General features: G+C 43.9%; 1 protein-coding gene across 7 annotated transcripts in view; it reads right to left on the bottom strand.

The window, feature by feature from the left end:
- Positions 1-13,176, bottom strand: part of LOC121191545 (ankyrin repeat and SAM domain-containing protein 1A-like) — a 60,272-nt gene that overhangs the window by 29,772 nt on the left and 17,324 nt on the right. For all 7 annotated transcript variants that reach the window (XM_041052733.1, XM_041052742.1, XM_041052725.1 and 4 more), the window contains 10 exons: positions 10,268-10,564; positions 9,484-9,559; positions 9,272-9,373; positions 9,093-9,179; positions 8,779-8,948; positions 8,448-8,510; positions 7,747-7,873; positions 6,883-6,926; positions 5,790-5,883; positions 1,149-1,642 (listed from right to left, as the gene is read on the bottom strand). In XM_041052733.1, coding sequence (XP_040908667.1) covers positions 1,149-1,642; positions 5,790-5,883; positions 6,883-6,926; positions 7,747-7,873; positions 8,448-8,510; positions 8,779-8,948; positions 9,093-9,179; positions 9,272-9,373; positions 9,484-9,559; positions 10,268-10,564 — 1,554 coding nt within the window. The remainder of the gene's footprint in view (positions 1-1,148; positions 1,643-5,789; positions 5,884-6,882; positions 6,927-7,746; positions 7,874-8,447; positions 8,511-8,778; positions 8,949-9,092; positions 9,180-9,271; positions 9,374-9,483; positions 9,560-10,267; positions 10,565-13,176) is intronic.

The raw sequence follows: 13,176 nt of genomic DNA on the forward strand, positions 1-13,176 counted from the left end.
CTTGTGTCTCAAGCAGCACAGTCTAACAAACTGGAACTTTTTGTCTTCCAATGATCCTATATTTGTTCAGTGTTGTGCTTGTATGATGGGTTGCCCATCTGAAAAGCCTTGGCAAGTGGATGAGACAAGAGCTGGAGAGAGACAGATCTGCAGCTTGTATGTTCTCTCTGAATCTCAATTTCCAAATCTCTGCCTCTTGTCTTACTCTCTCAGCGTCTCAGTCGTTTCATCCCCATCTTCTTGTCTTCACTAATCTCTTCTCACTGTGGCTCTACTCAGCTCTTTATCTATGCCCCAGACAAAGCATTAAAGTGCTGAATGGAGGGGGGATATATTTAGTTCTGAATATCCACAGTGATAACAAACACAGGACGGGATTGAGAAAATAAAAATACACCCAATTTAAGGCCAAGTTAAATTTTCAAGACAGAATTATGAAGGAAGTCTTGTTTGGTTCTAACCTAAATGCTTTCATTTACACACATTGTGTTTGCTGAAGGTTTGTGTTCAAGACAAGGCAGAGCTCAAATTGCACAGCGTCCCCGCCAGGACAACAGGTGGGCTTTGTGTTGACAGAACGAGAACATTCTTCACAGTTCACTACAGTCAACAGGAGCTGTTTACAGCTGATCCTGATATTTTCATTCATCGGTGTTGTAGTTGTGAAAAAATGTCTCGTGGCTGCAGCATAAACTCGAGCTGACTTAGACCTAACAAGAGAGGCTTTGTGAAAAATGAGCACACAAGAGGAATCCAACACAATATGCTATGCTATTTGCATTCATGTTCTAAATCTACTGTTGAAATAAGAGATTTGACATTTGTACTTGGGTACAGTCTGTGTCCATGAATTGATGTATTATTGTAGCAGAGGTCTATTATACGCATATTCCACATGAACATATTTTTACATATGTTTTGTAACTGTACCAGGCTCATTTCTTTTGTATGTTAGGTTCCTTTTCAGTTTTTTAGAAAAGTTTATCGAACTTTTCTTCTATATTTGGATGAAACATCTTGTAGTTAAATAACTGATGCAGTGTAAAGTATTGCTTTGTATAGTATAAGCAAAGACTAAAGCACCAAAAAGGTACACACGCACAAAAAATGTACTTTACATCCCAAACAGGGTGAGAACAAACACTTACCTCGTCCCATTCTGAGGTGAAAGACGGAGATTTCTCGAGCCTCTTCTTGCCAGTGCTACAGTTAGAAACAGACTCGCTACGGTTTCCCAGTCCTCCTTCCTCCTCGCTAGGAGGCGACACAAGCAAGTCTGAGTCTGACTTGGAGAGACTGCGTGCCAGTTTCAGGTCCCCGGGAGGGCGCATCCTAACGGAAGACACTGCCCCAGCCCCGGAGTCCCTGTGGTCCTTGTTCACAGTGGCATAAATTGCTTTTGGGTCGCAGTCTGTCAGGATGGCAGCCATACTGGGACGGCTAGGTGGCGATGCAGCTGCTGCTACTTCCTCTTTTGATTTGGAGGATTTTCTTGACTCTGGCTGGCCCTGGGTGGGTGGCAGAACACCTGGAATCCTGAAGGGCTCCTCGCGGCAGTCGAAGACGGGAGAAGATCCGTGCAGGAGGCCAGTGAACTGCTCCGGGACACCTGCTCCCTGGTCCTGGCTGAGCTGGGAGTTATCTAGAGAAAGAGAAAAGCAATGGACAAAGTCAGCAAAGAAAGAGGGTAGTTTGTAAAGGCTGGAAAGTGAACTTCTAACTGAGGGGCAGATCCTTAGAGCAGGGCTAATAAGAAACCGCCCACACAGGCCTTGAAACAGATCTGTAATTGTTTCCTACCAGGAGTGACGGAGAGAAAAGAGAGAGAGAGAGAGAGAAGAGATGGAGCAGAGAGAAGGCGTATGTTGGCTGGAGAAATAACAGAATTCCAAACCCAGCTTGCAGCCGTCTGACGAGTATCTGCTGGTGCCTGACTGCCTGTATTTTGTAGCAGGGAGTTGAGGCCAGTCATCTTTGAGACTAGCCTCACCTCACAGGCACGCTTGTCTGTTAGGTCCTTCCACCCAAAATGACACAACACTAAAAATCCCCCCAAGTGACTGACTAAACTTTCATGTAAAAACCACACCACACATAAATTACAAGCACCTAACACATGGTACAACAAACACGCCAGAATATACAACGGTATAAATACTGATACTAAAAATAACTTGGAAATATCACCAAAAGGAGTGAAACTTACATGGGCAGACCTCTCCCACAAAAACAACTCCTTAACGAGACTGAATGGCAAGTGCAATTAAAAACAATTAGATTTTCCTCCTCCCTCTCCCAGAGGAATTACTGCCACCTAAGCCTCTTTTCCACAATCAAATCAGCTACGGCTTGACAGTGCCTGTTGTCGTCAAAAAAAAAAAAAAAAAAAAACAACCTCTAGCCTGTGCCCAGCTCTGCACTCATCTTCCTTTGCACTGCAGTGATGCGTGTTGTTGCGTGCCGTGACCAGCAGCCCTCTGTGTTTTCTGGCTTCTAATTCTAGACCCTAATGGTGGCTCAGGAATGGAAATTTGAATCGCCCTATCCTCCAACAGCCAGACTCCTGATAATTAGCTCTGTGACACATGGTGAAAGAGTGTGTGTGTGTGTGTGTGTGTGTGTGTGTGTGTGTGTGTGTGTGTGTGTGTGTGTGTGTGTGTGTGTGTGCGTGCGTGTATGTGTGGACTGTCTCTGCCAGGGTGACAGGGTCAGGGTATTTGGTGACATGGAATCTAGGACAGTCAAACCACAGGAAAAGTAGTGACCTGTTGCAACACTTTGTTTGTCCTTCACAAAACCACTTCATGCTAAACATGTGGCTGTCTCAGCCATGCTGTCTCTCAACCTGCTGTTCAAAGAGTGAAAACATCAAAAGAACAGGCTGTGGAAGAGTTGTATCTACAGTCAAATTCACCAAACTGCCTCATTACTGTTTCAGGGTCCATTTGCAGTGAGGGAGTGGGCCAAACAACGCCCTGAAATCACTTTTCACAAATTGGTACAGACTTGAACATCTAGAAAACGTGTGTGGGTGTGTGTGTGTGTTATAAGGGGTGAGTGAGTGTACTGTGCACATATGTCAGGACCACAGCCAAACACCCACCCTCTCCTTGGCAGCTAGGGAGTGTGAACGCCCAATGAGCACATCAATGTTGCTCCAACAAACTCACATGGTGTTAACCCTTGCCAAGACCACAGCAGCCCCTGCACATACATTTCTAACGTGCAAAATGCATACAGACCCAGTGAGTGAGGTCACCGCAGAGGTGGGATGTGTGTTTCATTTGGCACTGTGAGCTCCATATCTTACTAATGATGTCATGTTTGTTTTGCAGACAGTGCAGTGCTGGTGCTGGCTGTCACTCCACCATCTGCTTTATCCCAAGTCAATTCATGCTCTGACTGTGGAAGAATTTACGTTTTTTTTTTTTGTAGAGTCAAAGAGATGTTTAACTCTAGGTCATAGACCGAATAGTAAATAAGGAACTAAAAGTCATCTTCTTGATATGAGCACATTCACTGTGCCTCTACAGACTCTACCAGTCAATAAGGAACAGTAGTCCTTGCCCTGAAAGCTAGTATGTTGTCATATTCAACAACATACGCCTACAAATAAAAGGATATGACATCATGCTAAATGTTGTAGAAGGAAACCAAATACATGAAAAAACTACCACCAACTAACACAACTGTCACAAACTGTGACACTGTCTGTATCTGATACTTAAACTGTATGGTAAAAGGAATCGTTGTGTTTGTTTTATGCTCACTGCTCATATAATACGCAGGCTGTTATTGGTATTCTTGTCACCAAACAGGTGCTTTCTGTCTTTATCGCCTCTACATCCATCTGTCGCAGTTCGTCTGGTACACTGCAGCTCATAACCGCAACACAAACAACAGTGTCTTCCTGACACGACAATTCACAGTTTTGGTTGGACTGCGCAGTGCTTTCTGGCAAGGGAGAACTGAAAGTATAAAAAAGCTTCACATTCAGTATGAAGAAAAGAATGAATGACAGTGAAACTCAACCCTGGCTATGAAGTTAATGTGCAGGAAGTATAAAATAAGGACCGGCAAACATAACTGTGTGCTATGTTTACCCGTGTTTATTGCTGCCTGTGGAGAATCATAGGATGTTACTACTCATGAGAAATGTCCCTTGGAAACCCTATAAAACATTAAACGGAGGTGGAAATCTGTTGGGAAACACTACATTCCTGCTGAGAACAGCAGTGTGTTTGTAACAGATGATACAACGCCCTGATATTGCTGACCATTCATATATCCTCCACCTGTCACAGAGCGTGCTGAGGCCTGGTCCCATGACTGTCCACACAGGGGAAGAACTCACTATGAGAACCACATCCAGATGAGCAGAATTTAACATTTAGGCTCTGCCAGCTGCCTCGGTTAATGTAAAACACAATATAAGGAACCATCAATTTAACTTGCTGCTGTGCAAAAACAGAAAGAAAAAAAAGAGATGTACTTAAATATAAACCAAACTTGTGGTTTCTGTGGTTTTAGAAAAAGGAGAATATAGCTTGAGAATCGCTAAGAAAAAAGGAAATAAAGGGCCCTCGATGCTTCAGGAAGTGTTCCACATTTCCCCTGTCTTCCCACATCAGCAGCCTTAACTGTCAAACTGACTCTCATATTTTTGAGTCCTGTGGCAAAACATGTGCCACAAATATGAGTGCAGCTTTCGTCAAACATTAAACATCAATTTTAATGTTTAAACCCATTAGGGTTAATAATCTGAAGGTCATTTCCACAAATCCACAAGTTATATCAAGATGTCAGGGTGTATTTTCTTGCAAGAGAAGATTAGATGTCAGCTCCAGCCTCTAAAACAACTTATCCATAAACCACTAGTTAAAATGTAAACACAATCAAAAAGGGCTATGTATCAACAACACTGTCACAACAAAGGTGCAGTGACAGCGTACCAAGATGAAACGCACAAAAATCAGTGCTGAAAATGTGCCCTCATATTTTTAACTAACTATCATCTTTAGATATTTTCAAGACGTTATGAAATCAAGAAACCACAGGCTCATGGAACTGTGCCCATTTGTGCCCAACTGTTTTAAGTTTACATGTCTGATAGATTTGTTAAAACTTGAAGTTGCTACAGTCCATCTATAAAATCTTTGGGACAAAATAACTTTTTTCCCACAACCACAGTAAGAGCAGAATTAAACAAGCACCCTAAGCCTATGATAAAAAAGCTGGTTCCTCCCTCCTATAAACAGCACTATTAAATTGGCTTGCCTAGCATGCTTCTTTCTACAGTTCCTTTTGCAAACAGGCTCCAAAAATAATTATTAAATAAAGATATCTGTATGCGTGTCGGCATAAACCCAGAGGCCGCGCTCCTCACCTCCGCTGCATGCTTGACTGGATGACGTGGCATATCCAGCCTTAAGCGGGGATGCGGATATGAGATAGGAGTGTTACAATCTGATCAAGAATTCTGTTTCATATTGGCAATGAAATGAGTCGTGCCCACTTGCCAGGGAATGTCAATCAGCCTGCTCCCAACACGCCAAATCCGCTCTGCTGCTTGAGAATGCCAATCATGCATTCCCTGGCAGTGCTAATCCAAGCCAGCCCATCTCATCCTGCAAACTCAAATGCATTTCTCCCGTTTCATTGACATGCCTGGCCTGTGATTTTCAAGTCTGATGTGCCCAGTCCATCTTTCCTTACCCTCACAGCATTGCCAGCAGCAGTTGTTGGTCCTTATTTGGTAACTAAAATCTGAGGACGGGGGTCAAACTCACCTCCCGATGCCCGTGGGCCCACCCGCCCAGGAGGTTGCAGAGTGTCTCTTGTCTTGCTTGGGGCTCTGAGGTCATTTGGGGCAGTGGGTTTACGCTAAAGTGGGACAGAAAGGAGGAGATGTAGCCATTATAATGTAGCCATTATCAGGCTACAAGTCAGACAGACTTTAGATTAATCTTCCTGTCATTTAAACAGCACTGTGTATGCCCACATGATAAAGCAGTTTTAAAACTGATAGAAAACGTTTCTGTCCAACTCAAGAGACTAAGAAGTAAAACAGTAAAAAAAAAAAACACGCTAAAGTGGGACAGAAAGGAGGAGAAAATTGTTTACCCACGCCTGCCAATCAAAACACACCTCCCAAACATTTTCTGTGCTGGCAGACAATCGTGTTAACACCACCCAGTTAGCCAATTAATAACCCAGGCTAATTATCCAGCTAGCCAAACATGAAGCGAAGATACAATCCCATTGATTTCCTGCATTACAGTGATGGTGGCAGGTTTGCCTTCAGCAGCCATGTGGCTCTGCTCAGAAGGCTGTAGATTAGAGCACAGAGGACACCAGGCTGCTCATTTATTATGATTAGGCAGCTGAGGAGCACAGCTAATCCAATAGGAGCTTGAAATAAAAGATGTGAGCAGATATTGTGGGCAGCAGGTGGGGTTGTGGGTGGGTGGCAGCAATAATATAAGCTGCTAACTGTATGATAAATATGAAAAGGCAATAAAATAAGATGTGATAGGCCAATAAATAGAGGAGGCAGGTTTACAACAAGATCCGAGTTATGAGGGCCAGTTTAAGATGGCTTCTGCCTTCTGCTGACATATGACTCAATCTCTGACTGTGAAGAGACAATCATCATTATATAACTTGCTATGGTCATATGGTCATGCTCCAGATATGCAATTAAATTTCAGCTGGGATATTGTTCTCTAGCTCTCATAACCCAATCCATATGGTTTTCGTACAACTTGTACTTGAGGAAATGTACAAAAAAAAAGAGATTGAACCACTAATAAACCTGTTGATTGATGTAGGGGAAAAAATGTAAAGACACAACAATAATGAAAGTAATAAAATCATAGATACCTGAGGTAGGACACTGTTGGAAGACTGTATAGTGGTATTCTGATCTAAAGAGACAGAGGACAAGAGAGTTAGGACAGATGACAGATTATCTTCAGAGTTCAATTACTCAACATAACTCCAGAGTGAGAGGCAGTTCTGAGTGTCAAGAAAGACATTATGCTAAGAAAATGTAAGGTGATGTATAATAAAATCATGTATTATGCATAGTGACATTATCAGGCTACAAGTCAGACAGACTCTAGATTAATCTTCCTGTCATTTAAACAGCACTGTGTATGCCCACATGATAAAGCAGTTTTAAAACTGATAGAAAACCTTTCTGTCCAACTCAAGAGACAAAGAAGTAAAACAGTAAAAAAAAACAAAAAAACTTTTTTTCTAACACCATCATTTATCCACACATGGTGGAGGACTGGTGGCACCTGCTTTTAAACTGCGACCCTTCAGCTCAGTTTTCTGTCGGTCCAAGTGAAGCTGACTAAGCTGAGAGGCCCAAGGGGATGGTTTTAAAACATCTATATCAACAGCTAGGGATCAAAATGGCCTCCTAGTTTAACCTGATTTAATCCAATTTCACACGGTGCCATTCACCAGCCACAACTGAGGAGGGTCTGCTCTTGTACGGCACACACAGTCGTGGCAAGGGGCTGACGGTGTGTGCAGGCTCTCCTGCTAGTTAGGACAGAAATGTATTCTGGTTCTGTTGTGCTCAGACAGCGTCAGTGGAAGTATTTTGGAAAATGATCCTAGTTTACATTAAACATTAAAATTTTTTGTTAACATTAAAATGTCAATGTTAACAAAAAAATACTGAAAAAAATAATTATCTCCTCCTTTTGGATTGTACTAAAAGCTCTCAATTACCTTTATGTGACTGGAACTCCTGACTGGGCGGTGGGACTTTGGTCTGTGCAGTCAGCAACAACTCATATGTGTGATCCTCTTCCTCTGGTTCACCTCTCTCATCAAAACTGCTATTAGTATAGAGGGCCTGCAGGAGAAGAAACGAGGAGAGCAGAGACAAGGAGAAAGTTAAGGGAAAGGAGGTGAAAAAGAAAAACGTAATGCACAGATGACTTGGAATGGAATGGTTATAATTAGGATCCAAAGGTCTCCTTCAGCGAGGAGACGGTAAAACTGGAAAACATTTTGGTATGAAAACACTTCTTTAATGTCACTTCCACAATGCATCCTCTATGGTCAGCCACATTTCAGACCAGACAGGTTTCTGATTTTGTCTTCACTGCTTTTCCACTTCACTTCTCCTCCTTTTCCGCCCCCGCTGCCTGCCTCCCCTGCCGCACTCGGATGAATATTTATTAAGAAGTCGTTTGATTTGAGCAGCGGCCGTGAAGAGAACAGTCATGAAAGGGGTTTCTCAGTTGTAGATAATCATTTTCCAACGGCGCCTGTGTCACTGGACTAACAAACCATGTCCAAACTCTCAGAAGAAAATAACTTTTAATGGCCGTGACCATTCAGGAACTGCCAAAAATTGTACATTTGAGCACCTGCTGTGTTAGGTTGTAACACATTCTCCTGGTTTTATGACATTAGCTCCTCACCTCTGAGCTCACCTCTTCTTCATGGCCAGGACCAGGATGCGATGAGTGGACCAAGCGTTCCTTCTGTAAATTATAAGAAATATAAGATCATTTTAATATCATTTTATCACTTCACTGCGAGATCAAAGTTAAGAAATGCAGTGCAAACCCACTCTGTACTGCAAGAAGTGTAATGCTGGAGGAGTTCTGTAGCCCACTCATGTGGCGAGAGGACCACTATCACCCTCTAGTGGAAGTTCTGCATTTCATCTCCCACAAAACCCTGTGACAAGCTTCTGCCGTGTGGGTATGTTTGTATGTGAGGATGCTTTTCAGTTAAACGGCTGCTGACCTTGCCAGCTTCACTATCCGGCCGTCCAGAGTCTCTGTCAGAGGACTTGCCGCTGGTGAGGCTGTCCAGAGAGTGGCAAGAGGTGGCTTCAAAGAGAGCCTCATATGGGCTCTCCTCCTCGGGTCCCGGGGCCAGTCCTGAAATCAACTCACTCACCTTCTCCAGATCACCTATAACGCACATCAAAAAGTACATGGATGCACCAACAGACTAACAAAGCTCTTAGCTGAAAAAAATGAAAGATAACCCTCTACTACCGTACAAACACTGTAGTGTTTGTAATTTTTTAAGTTGGGACATCTGCCAGATCTTACCCTTTTTCCGTGGGCTGGGGCTCTCCTGAGGTGGAGGGACTGGTGGAGGGGGAAGGTCTATGTCAGGGGGTTTTCCAGTCATGTGACCTACAATAAACAAACAGGAGACTGTATCACATCTGATAAATGTAAAAACAAGAGGACAATTCCCACCACGTGTTTTCACATTTAGCCTTTACCTAGGATGAGAGCAACTATCTCTCTGCTCTTCTGAGAAGGCATGTCCTTGACAGTGTCCAGCGCTGTCAGGCCCTTCTGGTCAACGATGTTCACATCGATACCTGGCCAATGACGACAGGAACGGTGGGTGCAGAAAACAGCAGAGTGTTATGTGGGGATTTCTGCTAATTAAATATACTTCACAGAAGCTGTGTTGGCACTGAGGTCTGACCTGCACTGAGAAGTTTCTGTACCACATCTGCCTTCCCAAACAAGGCTGCTTCATGGAGGGCACTGCCTTTCTCCGTCTGAGCAGAAAAAAGAAACCAGAAGGGGAACAGAGAGAGTAAACACAAAGAGAAAACGCCAGGGTGTGACCTGGATATCATTACCATGAAAATTAAACCTCGTGTTCATTTCTTTCTATGGTTCCTTCAACTGTCGCCAGAATAATCAGACTTAGTTAAACCAGAAGCAGTTTTGTTTCAGCACCATCATTTTAGTAAGATAAACAGTGTATGGCAACTACCAGGTTTATTCCCACCACCTGGTGCACATCTCTACTGACAATTATGTGGTTGAGGAAACAAAGCAGATCATTTTCTAGTTCACAGGGCCATGCTAATTGAAACCTGCAGGATGCAGGACCTGAAGGACACTAGATAAGACACACCATCCTTGATTCAAAGGAAAGGAGGACAATGTGAAGGGAAAGGTCTCTCCAGACAGATGGACGGCACAGTTTGGTACAGTGTCAGAGCCACAGGGCCCACCAGGGGGAGCAAGGCCAGCTCTGCTTTGATACCACAGCAGTCCCTATACAAACTGAGAGCTTAAGTGTTCTACACTTAGTCCCAGCTTAGCTTTAGTAGGAAGTAGAGAGAGGAAGTACTGCAGTAACAGATTAAGTTACCCAACATGATTTGGACCACGGCAGCATATTGAGAAACGCTTGCAAACTGAAACTTTTTGGTTTACACACATATGTATGTACACGCACACAGAGTAAAACACACCTCATAGTTGATGTCCATGCCGGCATCCAGCAGCACCTCCACCACAGACAGGTGTCCGTTCCGAGAGGCTAGATGCAGCGGTGTGTGTTTCTTGGTGTTACAGCTGAGCAGGTTGGGGTGGGCACTGAGCAGCAGCTTGACTACCTCCAAGCGGCCATACAGTGCTGCCAGGTCCAGTGGGGTCTCAAACTTGTTGTTCCTCATGGTGGGGTCCGTCAACTCCTCCAGCAGCAGCCGCACCACCTGGGAGTGGCCATACTGGGCAGCACAGTGCAGTGGCGTCTCGTTGTCATTGTTCTGTTTGAGGGCAGATAAACGGGTGAGAAGCAGGACAGGAAAATGGCAAAGCAGGCGCAGCAAACACAGAGACAAGAGGATGTAATAAAGGAGAAAAGAAAAGAAGGGACACGGTTTGAAGAATGAGTAAGAAAGTGAAGTCACAGTGAGGGTGAATCAATCAGTGCGCAGAGCCCACCACATTAGAAGATTAAAAGGTCATGAAAAGCACCAAACACAGTGAAGCACATAGTGAGGCCTGGGGGGAATATCTGGCAGAGTGCGGACGGGCTGGGCCTGAGTGGAGGACTGGCGGACATGCATGGACTAATGAGGACAGGTGTTGGGTATGGCACTGAGTGCCATGGGCAGCAGGGCGCTAGCAGAGGGCCAGAGGCACCCAGACAGGTGGGGAATTAGCAGAGACATGGGCCACTTGGACACAAGGTCAGAAAGGCAATGGTATTGTAAAGTTATAAAAAGTGACACCTAGTCCATTATTAGTGAAGATGGGCTGTCACATCTACAGTCCATGGCACTATTATTGTTGTTCGCTCCTCCCAGCACACCGTCAACAGCAATCTTGGGAGATTTCATGTGTGTTAAACAATCAAGGGGAAGAGATGAGAGCTGCATTTCCACATAGCAAGTGAGCTTCACAGAGGCCTGCACTGTAACTGTTGGGTAAATACTTAAAGATGTCACTGTGGCACTAACAGTATGACTGCAACTTTCTTTTCTGTCTACTAATCCAGCAATCCTTTTCTTAATTAATTATTTGTTTATAAAATGTCAGAAGATAAAAAAAAACGACAACACATGTACCAAGTTAATGCTCAGTGGCCTGCAACTACCTGACAGTAATGTAAGCTCAGTATTACTGTGTAGTGCCTAATGCCACTGACCCACTTGAACTGAGAGAAAAGAGTGGGGACTGGACTCTGAAGGGATTAGGAAAAAAAATCCTATCAACATCCAGTAAACAACTGGTTTCCTTCATGTTCAGAATATTCCCATGATACATCCACTGCAAAGGTGAAAGTAATTTCATCTTTGCAACCTGACATTTGGCAGCTTTTTCAAAAATCTACATTGTAGGAAAACAGCGATTAAAAGCAGTAATTACAACGTGAACTGAGTAAGTGGTGCTTATTGGATCTAATGACTCACATGCAGCAACAAGATCAATGCGTAATAGACCTGAGAACCTCCAGCACTACTGATGATGATGTGTACCATGAACAGCCAGCAGGGGGCAAACCCTGCAACCCAGCAGCTGAACTGAAATGATGGAGTGGGAACACTCACTTGACTAATTCAAATAACAACATGGATAGAGAGAATAGTAGTACAGGAAAAAAAGAAAAGAACATTAAGAACACTATCCAGCTTTTAGTATAAACAAGTGGAGAAGAGTTTTACAATCTATGCTCTGAGTCTCTCAAGGTGTGACAGAATTGCAAACATGATTCTTGGCAATCTGCAAACAGAACCTGTATAACCCTACAGCTCTTTGGCTCAAACCAAATACTGTGCATAGGTGGGCGTGGCAGAAGATGTCAGCCATTGTGGGAACACATGCTCCGAGAGTCAATCATTCCAGAAACACAGAGCCACCTACAAAGGGCTGACAGCTGGCAATGAGAGGCCTCCCAACATGGACATGCATGATGCCAGGTTGGGTGACTCCCAGAGGAACGTGCCAGCTGTGCCACAGAAGACAGGGCATCATGTGGAGGGGGGGGCAACAGGGCAGATTTAGACAGGTGTCAGTTGGTTCTGTCACTGAGATTTTCACAAAGACCTGACGCCAGATGGGATCAGCAGGTATCTCCTCTATTGTTGTAGGGAGAGAGTGGAATAGAGAGAGGGAGTGAGTATTGTACTCTACTAGCAAAGCAGGTCACAGCTTGAGCAGCGAGAGAGGAGGTGGAGCTTAGAGAAACAAAAACGACACCTGCCTGTCAAAAGAGGAGGCACAGAGGCTGGCTGAGGAAAGGAGAAAAAAAGAAAACACTCATCCTGGGTGAACTAAACTGAACAAAACAAATGAAAACAAAAAGGTTTTAAAAAGCCTCTCGCTGAGAAGTAAACCAAAGGGACCTCGGTTTTCACTGCCTGGGTGGCTTCATCAGTTGGATTTGAGATTTGAATACTTGTTTCTCCTCTCTCTACCAGTCTTTGGCTCTAAACAGACTCACATGAACACACGTATGCACACATACGGAGGCTTACCGAGACGCATCATCAAGCATCTCTTGCAACTTTTTAGAGAGATTTACTGTGACTATTTAGATGACTTCAGCAGGCAAAGGCATGCGCTGTGATTACATCAGCATGATTCACTTCCTCAGATATGCAAGTCTGCCGCCTCAAAACTAATCCAAGTAAACATAGCACACAATGATTTACAAAAAGCATGCACAACAACTGATTCTAAAAACAGTTTGACGGAAATGTTGTAAATGTGTGTGTTACTGGAACATGAAGTCTTTCCTCACAATATTAAATAGGGTGGAGTGCAACAAAACACACCTAATGGACTGATACCTTGAACTCAGTGCTTGTGGTCGTGTTAACACCAAGCGTCGCCCTTGCCAGCATGGTGGTCAGCGCTCTATGGCTACGTGTCA

The sequence above is a fragment of the Toxotes jaculatrix genome, chromosome 2 (assembly GCF_017976425.1).
Source record: "Toxotes jaculatrix isolate fToxJac2 chromosome 2, fToxJac2.pri, whole genome shotgun sequence".
In the NCBI taxonomy this organism is placed as follows: domain Eukaryota; kingdom Metazoa; phylum Chordata; class Actinopteri; family Toxotidae; genus Toxotes; species Toxotes jaculatrix.